We start from the raw sequence: 16590 nt of genomic DNA on the forward strand, positions 1-16590 counted from the left end.
ATTGATAACAAAGAAAATACTAAGAACAATATCAGTTTAAAAGAGGGTAATCCGCAACTTCTAATGCGCTTATGTCTTATCAAGAAAAAGGGGTAATCCACTCTTAATCAAGAAAAGACAAAGCTCTGATATTGTAAGTGTACTCTTGTCAATCTGTCAAGGACAAGAACTCGATGAAAGCTAAAGAGTAAGTGAGACTTTTCTCAAAAAGAAATAGGACAAAATAGAAATATGTATATTAAGAAAGAAACTGGAATGGCTATTGCCAAAATACAAGAAAACTAGAGACCCTTGAAACTAGACTAGAAGCAAGAAAGGAGTTGACAAGAGTGAAGAGGGCTTCACTCTTGCCTCTATATATACTATCTAACTAGAAGCCACGTGGCGATGTTCTATAAGACCTCCAATATATGTTGACTTTCTAGGCCACATGCCTTTGCTTGCAAGGCAAGTTTTCTATGGATGGACCACGTAGTTAGCTTGTTCTTTAAGCTTCCAACATGCGTGGCACATGGCTAACTTGTTGACCAAGTTTCTAACCTAAAAGTCAACTATAGACTCCTATAAAGTCAAAGCAGCGTCTATGAAGCTTCTAAGAAGCTTCTCTAGAAGATATTACACAATTAACCTACTTTTATCTACTTTTACATACTTTTATCTATTCATATAGGTAATTATATGTATGTCCGTGACACAATGGCAAAAGAGTTTTCTAATATCAAGAACCTAAAGTATTTTATATATCCGTAATGATCCATCTTTTTTCTTCACAAATAGAATTGGAGCTCCTGCCGGAGATTTAGAATGGCGTATGAAATTCTTGTCTAGATTTTCTTCAATATACTCCTTGAATTCAGTCAACTCATTTTGTGATAAACTGTAGATTGGTCCGAATGGCGATTGTGCTCCTTCTTGAAGGTCAATTGAGCAATCATAGGAACGATGTTCCAAGAGTGTATCCGCATTCTTTTTTTCAAATACATCTTGAAATTCTTGATATTGGCTTGGAATGTCGCTTGAAGTCTTTCCACCAGTAGAAACAGGTGTGGCATAAATAATATATGGTGATTCTTTCATAGCAGCATGCAAGAAAGCTTTTGCACCTATAAATACGGGTTTAATTGAACTGGACTTATGACTCTCTACTTGAATAACTACACTGTTAGTTATACTTTTAGAGAAAGTAATAGTTTGGGAAATCCAATCTATTTGAGGGTTATATTTTTTTAACCACGATAAACCTAAAATGACTGGATTAGAGGGAAATCTAATGATATTAAATACTATAAAGTTATTATGACTATTGATTATTACTTTTATAGGAAGGATTTTATGAGTAATATCTCCAGAAGATAATGGACGACCATCTACGACTTCTACATGAACAGGTTTAGTTTTCTTTACTAAAGATTTGCTATGTCTTTTAGTAAATTCTTCATCTAAAAAACACGCCGAGGCTCTTGAATCTAACAAGGCAAAGGCTTTGTAATATTTAGGTCCTAAAATAATATTTAATGTAAAACAAGGAGAGGGCTCTGAGGAGAGAATAAGACCTTTACTAGATGTTGTATAAGATTCCAACCGCACGGTCCCTATTGTAGCTGGACAAACTCATTTTCCAACATATTGTCTTCTTTCACAGCCGTACTCCTCATTTTGTGATTGTGTCATTTCTTTGGACAATGTTGAGCAGTGTGCTTTGATTCTCCACAATATAAACATAATCCTTTTTGACGACGATGAGTCTTTTCTTGCTCAATAAGAGGTTTGAAACGTACTGCATCAATTTGCATATCCTCTACTTCCGAATGTATGTATTGAAGAGGTGTTGGTGTTGCCATTGAATTATAGTAACATTGAGGTCCACTTGTACGGTTCTCAGATCGAAATTCAAAAAGGCGATTATCGCACTTTACAACAAAGTCAATTGCTTGACTCAATATTTGAGGATCAAGTAAGTTGAGTATTAATTTTTTTATCTCATATTGTAATTCGTAGAGAAATTGGCTAATAAGTGCAACATCATCCCACTTGATATCAGTTGCAGGTTGTCAAAATTGTGAAGCGTACAACGTTACTGATCAATTGCCTTGTCATAAAATACGGATCTTATTGGTTGCAACATGAATTACATCATGTTCTCCATACATGGATCGAAACTCTATCAGAAAAGCCTCTAAATTATCCAATATTGGATCTCGTCATTCAAGAAAAGATGAAAACCATGATAGTGCTAAACCTGAAAGAAGCGTACTAATGAATCTAACTTGCGATCTTGGAGTTGGATAGCTTTGGGGTTGAAGTTCAATCACAAGTTGCACTTGATTGATAAATCCTCGAAACTTGGATCTGGTGCCATCAAACTTCTCGACTAGGATAATTCTTGGTTCTCTAATACTAGGAGAGTGTTCCACCATAGAAGAAAGGACATGGTTTGGTGTAGATGTTGAAGTAGCTCCAACCATTTCTATATCTTCACTTCCTGTCAATCTTGTTGCTTCTTATGATGGTAAATTGAGTTTATGCATCGCAAGCATTAACTCCCTCAATTCCTCTTGCATTTGTGCCATTGCATTCTTCATTTCAACAAGTTCTGCCATGATAACACTTAGAAAAGAGAAGATGTCTAATATCGCTGAAGACAAATAGAAGAGAGGACTTGAGAACAAAGAAAATACTAAGGACAATATCAGTTTAGAAGAGGGTAATCCATAACTTCTAATATGCTTATATCTTATTAAGAAAAAAGGGTAATCCACTCTTAGTTAAGATTAGACAAAGCTCTTATATTGTAGGTGTACTCTTATCAATCTGTCAAGGACAAGAACTGGATGAAAAAGCAATTCAGACAAGTGAGCCTTCACTCAAAGAAAGGTAACAAAATATAAATAAACAAGTATGTATATTGAAAGACAAACTGGAATGGCTATTGCCAAAAGACAAGAAAACTAGAGATCCTTGAAACTAGACTGGAAGCAAGAAAGGAGTTGACAAGAGTGAAGAGGGTTTCACTCTTGTCTCTATATATACTATCTAACTAAGGGCTACGTGGCGACGTTCTACAGGACCTCCAATATGTGTTGACTTTGTAAGATACATGCCTTGACTTACAAGGCAAGTTTTTCTATATGTGGGCCACATAGTTAGCTTGATCTTCAAGCTAACAACATGTGTGGCACATGGCCAATTTGTTGACCACGTTTCTAATCCAAAAAGTCAATTAAAGACACCTATGGAATCAAAGCAGCGTCTATGAAGCTTTTAGGAAGCTTTCATATTAAATACTATAGAATTAACTTATTTTTACCTACTTTTACTTACTTCCAGCTATTTATGTATGTAATTACTAGCTTACATGAGTATGTCCGTGACAGTTTAATGGAGTCTTAACTAAACCTTAAATAATTCTTATTAATCTTAATCAAATTTTAATCAATCCAAGTAAATTTAAAAGATGTTACAAAAGAAATATAAATAAGTCATAAATTGATTTCAAAGAAATATAATAAAGAAATTAGAATGAAATATAAAAATAAACCTTAAAGAAATATTATAAATAGAAACTTTAAGAGACATAATAAAGAATCTTAAATATATGGAATTTTGTGCCTTAGGATTTGATTTTGACCTAGGTTCACAACTAATCCTCTCTAAGTTTCAATTTTTAGTAATTTGAGGTAATTTTTGCTTAAACCTATTATTAATTCTCTCCTAAAAATGCCTATATTATTTACTTATCTTATTTACTTTGATTTGAGGCTTTTGTGTTCTTACAAAGTAAATAGAAGTCCCTTCTATAAAAAATAGTATTAAGACTAAATTTTTTACTACCTTTCTATCATTTATCCTTGTTTTTCTATTACATCTCTCTACTAGGCTCTTCTATAATAACATCCATATTTTTATTTTTCACCATATAGTTGTATTACTACACAACAAAGTATATTGTTTTTTTTCTCTTCTTACATAAACTCTTTATCAAGTTTTGTATCAAGTTTATAATGTCATTACTCCATGCAACCAATGTCACAGAATTTATCTATCAAAATATACATCTTTTTGAATTCTTATTCATGTTATAATTTATGATATAAAAATCAAATAAAAAAGAATATTTTATTATCATCATGAGTATTTTGTGTAAGTACTGTTCTAAAATGTATTATATACTTGATGATCATCTATTTTAATAGTTAACAAGACTTGAATAGTAATATTTTAGTATTATTTGAAAATTTGCTGATATACTTTGGTTTTTTTTTTTTTTTTTTTTTTTTTTTTTGATTTTGCAGCTTCTAATTAGATATTTTTGTTAAAATGACATTCTTTAAAAAACATTTCATAATTTGAAAAACCGATAATTTTTTTTTAAGAAATAGAGACTTAAAAAAATCCTGTTTAAATTAAAAATAAAACATTTGTGCTTTTCAATGTCAACTTAAATGCTCTCCTAATTAATCAGAATACTTCATAAACAATGGAAAAATTAAAAGTGAAGTATTACTGTCATTATTAAGGTGGCTGTATATATATATATATATATATATATATATATATGTATATATTAGGAAACTGTCACCAATTTCAAGCACAAAATTAATTAATTTTTTTTTGCTTGAATTATTGAAAAATAATGATATTGTAAGTTCTAAAAAGAGATATATCTCTCTCTCTCTCTCTATATATATATATATATATATATATATTTATGTATGAATGTACATATATGTACATATTTCCCGAACGGTGGAAAATGTGCTCATTCAAAGATAGAAACATAGGTTTCTAAAAAGAATAAAAACAGGCCAAATTGAACTAGTTTATGACTTGTTATGGGTGTCGGGGAAGAGTTAACTCCAATAACAATCAAGCCCACAGATAATTACTTGGTCCAGAGTGACGATCATGGACAAGGACGTTACCCCAACTGGAACAGAACTCATCCGCAGTTCAAATATTGGATGCAATAATATGGTGCGGCGCGGAGTTACCGCGCTTGAGAGCGCACGCTGTTTCACGCGGCTGGTGACGTTGGGCTATGACACAGCCTGCGTCAGCCCCGGTGACCCTCCCTCCTCAACAACCGTGCTGCCGAACCACACCTCCTGCTTCGTCTTCTTCTTCCCCCTCGTGCCAACTGCTCTTCACTGTTTTCCACTTCATCTTAATCCGGTGGCTCCCTTCCTTCCATGCGCGCGCGCTTTCGTTTCTTGTCCCGCCCTCCAAATTTCAAATTGGCTCTGCAAAGAATGGCGCACATTGCATGAGTTTGAAATTGGTCCAGAGCTTTTCAATTTGTTTAGTTGTTGGTTCAGCAGGCACAAGTGTGACGTTGATTGTTGTAACATTTTCTTCTGGGCGACATGCGAACTGCAGGGCCGCGGATGGATTTAGAGCTCGAGAAGGGGTCCTTTGTGAGTACTTAAGCGCTTAACGACGATGTTGCTGATCTCATGAGGTAATTTTGCTGCTGCTGCTGCTGCTTGCCATGTCCATGTTGGCTTGTTAATGTTTTTCGTAACTCTGGTATCCTGATATGTACTGCGAGGTTGTTTTCATGGAGCTTGAGTGCAGGTTAGTGTCAGGGTTGGAGAGTGGAGAGTTGAAGTTACATGAGGCGCTGTAGTTGCAGTGAGATTTTATCGGTGGGGGGGGACTGACCTTTGACCGCAAGGTCTGTTGCTTTCCCAACGCTTCATATGGTGATTCATGTTAACCGGTGACGACGATTTCAAAACGTAGAGCATTTAACGGAGCGAAATCTTTGGGTATCTGTTTGGAGAGCCGCCCCTTGACAGTAGCTCATTAAAGGCAATGTACGTCCGTAGGAATCTTTGGACCGATTTTGTTCGTGTCATCTCCAATTTTTTTTTTTTATAAAAAAATCCTTCAATTATGCACCCATACTTATTCTATTCTTCCTTGCGAATTTGAAGGCTCGCAAAACGACGGTTCTTACCATGTGAACTCCCGTTTATCTATATTGGGCTTCTCTATGGTATCTTGCGTTTTTCTGTAACGTGTTCATGGAGATAACGATCCCTCATGAAGATCTCGGGAAAGCAGAATGATCCACACATACCCATTGCAGCGATAGCTGATACAGAGTATCAGTAGAGCTTTTGGTATTTCCGTTATGGTTAGATTATTTTTCCAACGTCTCTTGTTTGAGTGAAATATCTTTTGGCCAAATGTTTCTGATTCTGACAAGTTTTATAACACATGATGATTCTTAGCTCCGAAGCGATCTGCCCAATGGGATTTTCATGTACCTTATTTTAAAGAAATGCTGCCATGTCCACTCAATGCAAAGCCGACGTGTATCTTCAATATTGTTTTTCTTATTATTGATGTGCTTGTGAAACGGGTCAAGCCAAAGCCTCTACTTCTTAATAATTTCCAGACATCAATACTTGCATGTAAGCATCCTGAAGAATTTTCCAAGTTCCACTCTAACTAAATCTAAGTAATGTTTGAACTTCAGATGGCCACCACCCTCGCCTTGATAACCCTGAACTATTCTGCCGGTTGTTAACGGGACATTTCCTCCTGGGCTCCCTCTAGTTGGATTTACACGAAAAGCTGGAGGACGAGGTCGAAAGGCGACAATGAGAGAAGAGGAGGCGGGTGCGCGTTACCTGAGTCCGCTGGTGAAACAAGATTTAGCGAAGCTGTACTTAGATGGGGATAGCCGTCGATTCGCTCTGAAATCCCTCCAGCATATCATTGAGCAGCTGGATGCTACTTCGATGCCCAAATTTCTTGGCCAGGTACGGAATGTTGATTTTGATCTGGAAAGTGAGTCACTTCTACGTCCAATTCCTCCGTATTCTAGATTCTGTCCCTTGCGCGCTGTTCGAACTCAGGAAACTTTTTTCTCCGAAGTTGAGGCTGATTCCAAGTGTTGTAGCCACTGCGAAAAATCTCTGGGTCCAATCGAAACCTCAGAGCGATATTCGCATTTGTTCCTTTTCCTGGAATATACAACTGTCAAATTTAGGAAATTCATTGCAACTTTCTGTGTTGCAACACAATCATGCGGAACCTTTGTGTGTCTGAATGCGCACTGTTACCGATGTCAGAATTGTCGTATAATTAGTTAACGCACCTGTTTCACCAATATATGTGTTGAACAGTCCAATGCCCGTACAATTCTTTTAATTGATCCTGAAGGCTGTTTAATAACAGGATTTCTACACATCTTTGTGACTCTAGTGTGAACCCATTGGATTACTTGCTGTAGATTGCCGACTCTCGTGAATTTGGCGGATCAAAGTCTTATGCTATCTCCCTGTACGAGGAAGTTGCACGGGTACACGGAAGACTTATTAAGCCATACCTTCCTAGGGTGATGTCTTCCCTCATTCGAGCGTTGGCGGCAAGTGGGAGTTCTCCCCAGCTGCAACAAGCATGTGCAAAGGTTACAGTAGCCATGGCGCGTTACACTATTGACCCCTCAATGTCCATTGAAGATGCTGAGGAGATTATCCGAGGAATTTGTGATCCTCTAGCTGAAGCTCTTGCAGGTAGTATACATTCAGGATTGTCGAATGGATTTTGTGATCCGCTGGCTTGGCATTGCTTTTCTTAAGTAACAAACATATTACCAAACCCCTGAGACACATAACTAAGAGATACGCAGGAAACCTATCCGATACAGCGTAGGATGGAATCGGTATCGGTTTATGCTTGGCTGTGCGTTGCAGTAAGAATGTGAACCTCTCTTGGACAGTGCAATAATTAAGGTTCGATTTCTTCATGATTTCTACAGGAAAGTTGGAGCCTGTGGCAGCGGGGGCTGCTGCCTGCATCCATGCCCTCATTGAAACAGAATATTGGAGATGTGCTTGCAATGGAACAGTGCAGGAAGTGTACCAGCGCTTAACTGTAGCATTAAGTGAAAAATCAACACGTACGGTCTTTCACTTGCACCTCGCTTCTGCATTAGCGTCGATGAATCCCGACACAGTCGGCGTATATGGTGCACCCTTGTTAAGGGTAGGCGAGGAAACTCTGAAAAGTGCAGTCGACTCTTGGCAGCATCGTAAGGCAGCTGCTAAGCTACTGCAGGGGGTACTCACAATACTTGATAAGGAGACATTAGAAATCGAGCTCGATTCAGTAATTCGTGTAAGTTTTTCAATTATGGCTTTAAAATCCAAAGTTAGCTGCGCTACTAATTCCATCAGTTCAATTCGATGTCCTGACTATGTGTGAGTCCTCATGACCGAATTTATTTCCTATTTCATATATCCTCGTTAGAGATGCGTATGTGCTTTTGAGTTATTTTGCAGCAGGGAGCTTCCGCTCAAGAGTACCTCTGAACGAGTGGTTTGTAATGTGCTCGTTTCATGGTGACGTGCATCTGCCATACACTAATGAGAATATTGCCTACATCTTTAGGCCTTGGAGATCTGCCGCCTTGATAAAATGCCGCATGTAAGGGCAGCTGTGAGTGAAGCCTTGTATGCAGCTAGAATGTTAGCTCCTGGTGATTCTACTCAATCCTGTAGTGTGTTAAGTGGCCATATTTGCACGCTAAAAGAGCAAAACCGGAGCTCGTGGACTAAAGGGATCACGGAGCAGACCCACAATTTTTGGTCCAAGGAAGACGTTTTGAGCTCTCCGATACTGAAGTGTGTTATTAGTCCAACTTCTCAAGAGTCAAATCAATTGTCCTTTTCGCCAGCAGCTTCAACGTCAACGATGGATTCTATGCATATTAGACAAGTTTCGACCCCTGTGCGGAACTCCAGTGGAAGGTCGAAACGGACACCTCTAGATCCCACAAGAGGAATGGGCTTCTCAAGGTCACCTGGGTGCTGCTCTCCAGGCGCGGTTTCTCCTTCGGCTTGTTCTGCTGATAAGTGCGAGCAAAGCTCACAGAAGTGTGGGTATTACAATCCTTCTTTTCACTGTTGCTTTGGGACCTCCAATTTCCTCCCTTTCTTCTTACAACTCATCGCCTTAGCACTATTTTATTTCAGACCAACATGTTTTGAAATTTTCTCACTTTAGAGGATGTTTTCAACAATTTTTCTGAGCAGTGAGTCATGATGCACGGCATAATCAATTGTTTGCGCCAATGAGGTCGTTTGCTGCTAGACATAACTGCATGTGATTGTAGGAATCATCATCGTTTGACGAAAATTGGTACTCTATATTTGCATATTATTCTGCCAAATTGAATGTGTCAATCACCCTTGATTTGTGTTTTTCATTCATCACAAAACTCAGACTTATCTAAAACTCCTGCGTCTCTTCATTATAAACATAGAGGGTGGGGGAAGTCCATTGATTTTCCTGGATGCAGAATTGAATGGTATGGTTTGGTGTGGTGCTGGGCTGTACAGTGGACTCGAAGGAAAATGTGCTGACGAGGAATTCGAGTGTGAATGCGTCTCTGGAAGGTGAAGGATTTGAGCATGCTCAAGTTCAGGCCAAGTCAACGCGGGCGTCATCCCCTTTTACTGATTCTTACAATTCTCTAGCCTCGAGCCAACTAGATGAATTCGAAGTTGACATTCATACACCGGAAATGAAGGAAAGAACTCCTACCGAGAAGTTTGAGGATCGATCTGCTTCACATGATGAAAAAGAGATAGCAATGACGTCAAATTGTTTGCCCTCTGGGCATATGATGAGCCCCATTGTTTCAGCAATATTGGATGAACTCGCTGAGACTGCATCAAGCATATTAGCTGAGGATGATGCTGGGCTTGCGTTACTTGATAGCCAAATTGAGTCTTGTATTCTGAAACCAGAGTTGAAGAATCTCCCTAGATTGCGGTTGGGATGCTTTAATTGTCCTGAAGCGCACTCACGAAGTGGCTACGCTGTCGGTGCTGATAACTCGAGTAAAAACTTTCCAAGCACAGTAATGCAGACTCACGAACAAGGTCCCGGTGGTTGTATCCGAGATGCTAACGGATGCATGGTGAAGCATGATGGAGTGAAAGGAAGGAACATGGTTTTAGCTGCTGCAGGCACTACTCAGGATTTTTCAGCTTCATTAGAAGGAAGAGACGAGAAATTCCTTCAAGGATGTGGCTTAGGCGAAGAAAGTGTTCCGAAGCATCACAATGCAGTAGCACACCTTGGCCTCAGTCCCGAAGAGGTAAGAGAAATATAGCGGAATCCTTATTTAACATTTTCTTTTCTCATTTCAGTTTAATTTATATTTCTACCGTGCATGTGCTGAAAGAATCACGAAGGAATTTCTTGAGAGGGTTGAACTGAGACTAATTGGTTAGACGAGAAATATTTCGAATCTCCAAACTGATGGTTTTATATATGAGGTTCCAAATGATCGCATAAGAGAGACTCTTCTGGAGAAAAAAGCCACTGTAGTTATTGATCGAAACAAATATTGAATATTGTCCCGAGCATTACTGACTACTCTCTGCTGAAATCTACAGAAGTCAAAGCCGCTCATCACCACAAATGACTTCCTCCCTAGTGCTACACCGAAACAACTCATGCGTAAATTACTATACTTGAATTCCTCAAATACTGATTCTAGAAGGGTCTCCTTGGATCAAGAGGTAGTGCAATGTGAGGATGGAGTTCCAGATGTGGTTGATATGGATGTTGAAACCTCAAGTGAAGCGGGTTGGAGTGTTCGTGACAATCCAATAGCATCTGATGAGTCGTTTCAAGCTGGCATTTCTGATGAAGACGAGGATGAAGACAGACAAAAGCAACCTGCCGAGGTTATTCGGCAACCCCAAAATTTCCTGTCTAGTGACTGCAATGGCTCTCGAGACATTCACATGCTCTCTCCTGTCTATCGCGAGGCCCGGTCAACCAACTGTACAGAGGGGGGGTTTCACCAGGAGAAAACTACTGATTCCACATTTCAATGCATCAGCAATTTTCCCTCGTCAACATCCACTGAAGCAGGCTATTGCAGAAATTTTTACGAGGATTGGTTTACATGCAATTCAGACTCTCAGAGAATTATGTCAAGCGAAACACTTGCATCTTGTAGTCCAGTTTTCAAGTACTCGAACGTAGACTCTTTTGGGTATATTTCAAGCGAACTTGTGGATGTACAACACGATGACAAGGTCGAGAGGATTGGACCTTACAGCAATTTCTTAGCTGTTGGTGAAGGTACCACAGCGGTGGAGTCTCATGGCAGAGAGTGTTACAGACTAGAATCATCAGGGAGAAACCCACGAAGTATATTCGACAGCTTAGACCTTGGGCAATATGTGATCCCGCGGGCGTCGCTGGCCAAAACATGGAGGAAGTTCTGCTGGTACGGGGAAATCGTCTTGGGTGGCACTTTATGTCTAGTGGTCACGCTTCCGTTGGCCATGGCCCTTGCGAAGACTGTGACTTCACCTTCAAACTACCTCGTTCCCACCTGAAGGGAATATCGAAGAATTTCATTTGTCGACTCCAAATCCGTGCGCATTTAACTCCTGGTTGTGACGACTCAAGTAGGTTAAATCCTATAAGTATGTACGATATGATTGCAAAGACGAATGATCCATTAAGAGGGGCGAACATAGCAGAAGTCTTTCGCTTTGTTTTCTTTTCAATTACCATGCCGCTACGCAATAACATAAATATGATAATCAAAGTATTCCAGGTAGAGAAGATACACTTTGATGTGCACTATTATACAAAACGATTTATTGTGGAAAAGCTTTACTTCTATACAAGTTATTTGAATTTACTTGATGCTTTAATAAATTACGTTTTTTAGATTTCATTTGGAACAGTGAACATGATTTAGGGTTTCGGATTAAAGAAAACTAAAATATTTCTTAAAAAGTAAAGTAGTCATAGCTAACTATCAGGTCTTAAAATGATCATGTTTGAAAAGTACTCCACAATGAAAAATTTAAAGGTAAAACTGCCTGAATAGGGTGGTAGAGATCCAAATGTGTTGTATTTATTTTTCCTATAACTTAAGCATCCACAAAAAATTTAAATCTTTCTATTTTTTTAATTTATAAAATAGAAAAAGTGCCTTGACAATTTAAACAAAAAAAAAAATTCTAATTGCAACTTTTAACATTGTCACATGCTCACAGAAAATGTTCCCCACAACAAGTATAAAAAAAAATTGATTTCTTTTTGTTATTCCTTGCATTTCATGAGAGGAGTACATTATTATCTCAACAGAACCATTTGGAACTCTTAAGTTACAGAAATAAAACCATGACACTTTCAAAAGAAAATATAGTCCGCATTCAACATACATACAGGCCACAGCATGCACCACACTACATACATACATACATACAAATAGTATAAATACACTTGTAGCTATTTCTCCATGTCATTTTATTTATTTGAGCAGTTTAACAGAGCCCCAAGGATTCTCCTTCCCAAAGATGGCATCTCAAAATAGTAACAATACCCACCACACACACACAATCACTCACTGGTGTTCTAAACGGAGAACCCCCGAAAGAAGGCCACACCCGGGGATGGGGACCTCTAGGGGGGATCCATGACCGGGGTATGCAAAGCCGTGTGGAGCAGGCAGGCAGGCAGGCAGGCAGGCAGGCAGGCACTGTGATATGAAGGGAGCCTGACTCTAAAGAAAGAGGAAGAATCAGCGTTACGATGAATATGTATCGTGTCCACGAACACGCAAATCGCCATCCTCGCAGAACAGAAAACACACCCACCCACACCCACACCCACACTGGGTGCAAATTTGGAGGAAAACTAGGCTTTTTTTCTAGCACCCCCATGAGAGCACTGCCCTCTTTAGAACAAGTGTTCCGAGCATGATTCAGCTGGGAAGATGAAGAAGCAGAGCCTCCTTCTCGGTTTTGCTATCATACATACATACAAACAAACAAACAAACTTGGCGATAGAGGCTAACATCAAGTTATGGGCCAAAGCACACCTAGTGACGATAAAACGAGAGCCAAGGTTAATGCTGCTGATGAGAGTCTCCAACTTGGTGCACCAGAACTGGATCCCGTCGTCGGTACTAACGAGATTGGGAACCGGCAGGCGCCTTGGGAAGGATTTTCGGTGACAATCATCGCGTAGCCTTGGAAGTTGCAAGCCCCGGGATCCTGGCTCATGGCTTGGAAGTAACTGTTGAATGCGTATGATGCGGGCTCCGCCAGAGTCGCGCACGTCGATCCATTGTTCAAGGCGGTGCAGTCCGCAATCCCGCACGCGTAATCGACGTTTTGGGTTAAATTTGTTCTGTCGATGACAGATGTGTTCAGTACGCAGAACTGCTCCGCCATGTAGGGTGGGTTGACAAGGCTCTTAATCGCTGTCGCTGCGTTGGTGGTGCCGCCTGCAATAAGGGGGAAGAAGAAAACATCAGCAGAGTGGTTGTTGCATCTTGTAAAACAAGCTAGTACACGACTGTCATTCCAAAATTCGATCATTGTGTTTAATGTCATGGTCGAAAAGAAAGACGATGTCTCGTTTGGTGAAAGGAGACCTACTTGCAAGATTGAGAGGATACTTTGCAACTCCATCGTAGTAAAACACCCCCCAATGTCGCTCAAACGGTCCTGGAGCAATGCTCTTGCTGTTCTCGTCCAGGAGACCGAAGAGATAAAACTCGACGAAAACGTTAGGCCTTAAAGGCGTCCCTATACCACTCTGCAAATGCGTGATCATGTCTTGCATATATCTTCCCGCAAGATCCACAGTGGCAGAGCGAGCACCATCAGTGGGCCATCCTATCTCCCCAAGCATGATTGGCATTGATGGATACCCTGCCTTGGAAAGCGCCGAAGCCAACCCATCCAAGCTGGCGTCAAGTGCATTTTGGTAAGTAATTGCGCCATCGACATTGGGGCTTGTGGTTCCACTGAAGAATGCGTAATCGACTGGGTATCCTGAATCCATGTATAAACTAATGTAGGGGTACAAATTCATGCAGAACGGTGCTCCTGTGCGATTCATAATCTCCAACATGGGCCCTATTTGAGCTATGTACTCTGGCTTGAACGTAGTTGCGGAAGGCTTCACATTTGTGAGCACATCGGCGTTGAACGGGATGATAGCCCTCACTCCGGTGTGCCCTGCTGCATCCAAAGCAGCTTGCATGTTTTGGAACGCTGGAAGTGTCGTGTTGAGGTATGAACCGTTGTAGGCCGTCAAGAAGGGTTCATTGCCCACTGCCACCCATCTGAAACCAAAACACGGAGTTGTCAGGTGATTTTTAACTTAAAGTTCTATCGAGAATTGGCAGAAAGATCTAATAGCAACGCTTGCAAGGAATTCGTTGGAGGATATTGAGGGACGAAAACTCACTTGATATCAACACCGCCTTTGAAGTTGAAACGCGTCACGTTCTGCTTCACCCACTCTGTAGCAGCATTAGGGTTATTGGCTAGATCGTAGAGCGCGTAGTTTGGAGCGGCGACCATAACCTCGATCCCAGAGCCAACCAAGGATTTGAGTATATCGTAATTCGCATCGAAAATCTTTACCTTCGTTACACTGTTCATTTGCAGCAGCTTCACTACATCCTTGGGAGGTAGCGGGTTGAAGGCTTGATTACCCCAGTTCACTCCTAATCCGCCAACACAAATTGCAGCACTTGCCGTCATCGAAAGAACCAGCAACGACAGCAATGCCACCCTCGCCATTGCTGCTCTTCCTGGAACCTAACTACAGATTGACGATGTATAATTCGGACAGAATCCAACCCCAGGTACTAGCTACGAACTTGTCGGCAATGGTCGGTGCAGTGAGTTATTGACAAAAGTCTCCCTTAGCTGTCACTCATGCAATGGAGTTCTAATATTTGTTGCTCACTACCTTCAAGTGCGATTGACGGTGGAAATGTTATGCCAAATGCAAGCAGACTGTTGTGATCCCGTCATCCGTAGCTGTGAATACTATATACTACACGCCGAAAAAGAAACTTCAACACACGCCGCAGCGAGAAGGCGCAAAACAAACTACCGATTCTGAAAACGCCGTAAAACTCACAAGTCCTGGTTTGTTTTTCCTGATCCAGAATGCAACACCAGATTTCTTCCAAAGGTTACAGATTCAGCCACTAAACACACAGTACTCAATGTTTTTCGAACAGCAGAAACTACGAAAACTACAACTTCGATCTAAAAGCAAAAAAACTGGCCGAAATAGGTTGACCCTGAACCGCTTAGACAAAATGGTAATGCAGAAGAAGCTACCCGACTGCCCACTTATCTTTTCTGAGCGGCAAATAACTGTTCAGAGCCGAACGTACGTGTAACTCATCTGATGAGCCTTTCTTCAGCGTCAAAAGTTACATCAAGCGAATCTACAGCTAGACTTGGTAAACTGCTTAGAAATCTGAGGACCTCATGTAAGAACTAATCGTATTACACAAGCCTGCAGGAACGCAACGAATAGCCTTGAGCTGCTTCGCGTATTACCACCTGGTAGGTTTGAATCTCCGGGGCTCACCTGCCCGTAATTTTGTTACAAGTCAACCGCTGGATCCTAGGATAGACACAAATGCATGTGTGACCTCCGCACGCGGTTTGAGGATGACCTTGACCAATTCGGAACCGAAATCAGCAAGAATGCGACAATCGAAGTGGGTTATAAGTGGGTTAGGAATGTCTGAAACTCGTCGTATAGGTTCAAACTTTGCTCGGGAACCATATGTCCTGCATATTCCTCATACTCTACAGTACAAATCCAGTAAAATTCACCGAATTCCGGAAACCGCCTTAAACTAGTTGACAATGAATTGTGTCAGGGTTGGCGCAGTGCATTCGTGTCCCAGCCTCAACTCCTGCTTGCGCCAGCAACTACCCCGAGCTCGTAATATGAGATTGGATTTGCCATGGAAGTTACTCGCCTCACGTTCTCTCTGACAGGATCGGTAATTTAAGTATCACCTGGATCGATTCACCTCGCAGCAGCTACTCCATCACTTTCAGCCACTATTTCAAATAGCAGTTAACTAATGGATACAACTCACAACTGTACATGTGTCTCTGAAGGCACTTTTACCTTCACATCACAAGCGCAAATTTAGAATCCTAGACCTTCACTCGCGTACAGCAACATCTTCTGGTCGGTCTGCTTCTCACTCAATGCCGAAACAAGATGGACCTAATCTCTCTGCGTTTCCCAGTTCCGCGATGGCGACTCAGTGCGTAGCGGCTAGAGAACCGAAGTTTCACCTAGGGACCGGTAGATATTACTGGGAAGACGCGGCACCAGAGCAACCCACAGTCCTGCGCCCCACATTCCACCGCGTTCGCACAAGTGTCAGTCGGCATCGGCCGCGCTTTCATGATTCACTTGGGTAGGTGAAGCCACACTGCAGAAGATTCTGGGGCCACGCAACTTAAGAAAAACGGTAGGGTCCACCGGGTCAACACCCACTAGACGCCATGAGCTGTCGAGAGGAGCCGTTCAGCTGAGAGCACGCACACACCGCATCTCGGAGCTCAGATCGGAACTTTCTCATGCGAGCGCGGCTTCCAAGAAGCCATTCACCCACCCTCACCACGCAGCTCACCGCACAAGTGCTTCTACTGAGCTCCGCAGCAGCGTGTGTTGTGAACTGCAATGCGACGACACAGATTGAGTCCACAGTGAAGCCACACCCGGGATGTAGCACCAATAGCCTCACACGCACA

At 41.1% G+C, this 16590-nt stretch overlaps 2 protein-coding genes across 7 annotated transcripts; one reads left to right on the top strand and one right to left on the bottom strand.

Annotated features, from left to right (window-relative positions):
* Nucleotides 1-5102: 5102 nt before the first annotated feature.
* Nucleotides 5103-11722, top strand: LOC112279902 (uncharacterized). 6 transcript variants are annotated; one of them, XM_090249132.1, is made up of 9 exons: nucleotides 5108-5172; nucleotides 5377-5458; nucleotides 5575-6139; nucleotides 6485-6770; nucleotides 7244-7526; nucleotides 7772-8130; nucleotides 8404-8890; nucleotides 9354-10117; nucleotides 10419-11722. In XM_090249132.1, the coding sequence occupies exons 4-9, from the start codon at nucleotides 6609-6611 to the stop codon at nucleotides 11373-11375; spliced, it is 3012 nt and encodes a 1003-aa protein (XP_090105258.1). In that variant the 5' UTR covers nucleotides 5108-5172; nucleotides 5377-5458; nucleotides 5575-6139; nucleotides 6485-6608; the 3' UTR covers nucleotides 11376-11722. The 6 variants fall into 6 exon arrangements, with proteins under 6 accessions (XP_024370413.1, XP_090105258.1, XP_090105256.1 ...); XM_024514645.3 differs by lacking the exon at nucleotides 5575-6139 and having other exon boundaries at nucleotides 5103-5172; XM_090249130.1 differs by having other exon boundaries at nucleotides 5377-6139.
* A 561-nt stretch (nucleotides 11723-12283) lies between these two features.
* Nucleotides 12284-15117, bottom strand: LOC112279904 (glucan endo-1,3-beta-glucosidase 8). The gene is made up of 3 exons (XM_024514649.3): nucleotides 14255-15117; nucleotides 13438-14129; nucleotides 12284-13283 (listed from the first exon to the last, which is right to left on the bottom strand). Exons 1-3 carry the CDS (start codon nucleotides 14590-14592, stop codon nucleotides 12853-12855), a joined length of 1461 nt encoding a protein of 486 aa, XP_024370417.1. The 5' UTR covers nucleotides 14593-15117; the 3' UTR covers nucleotides 12284-12852.
* Between the last annotated feature and the right edge of the window lie 1473 nt (nucleotides 15118-16590).

This window comes from Physcomitrium patens, chromosome 3 (genome assembly GCF_059467195.1).
Source record: "Physcomitrium patens ecotype Gransden chromosome 3, ASM5946719v1, whole genome shotgun sequence".
Taxonomy (NCBI): domain Eukaryota; kingdom Viridiplantae; phylum Streptophyta; class Bryopsida; order Funariales; family Funariaceae; genus Physcomitrium; species Physcomitrium patens.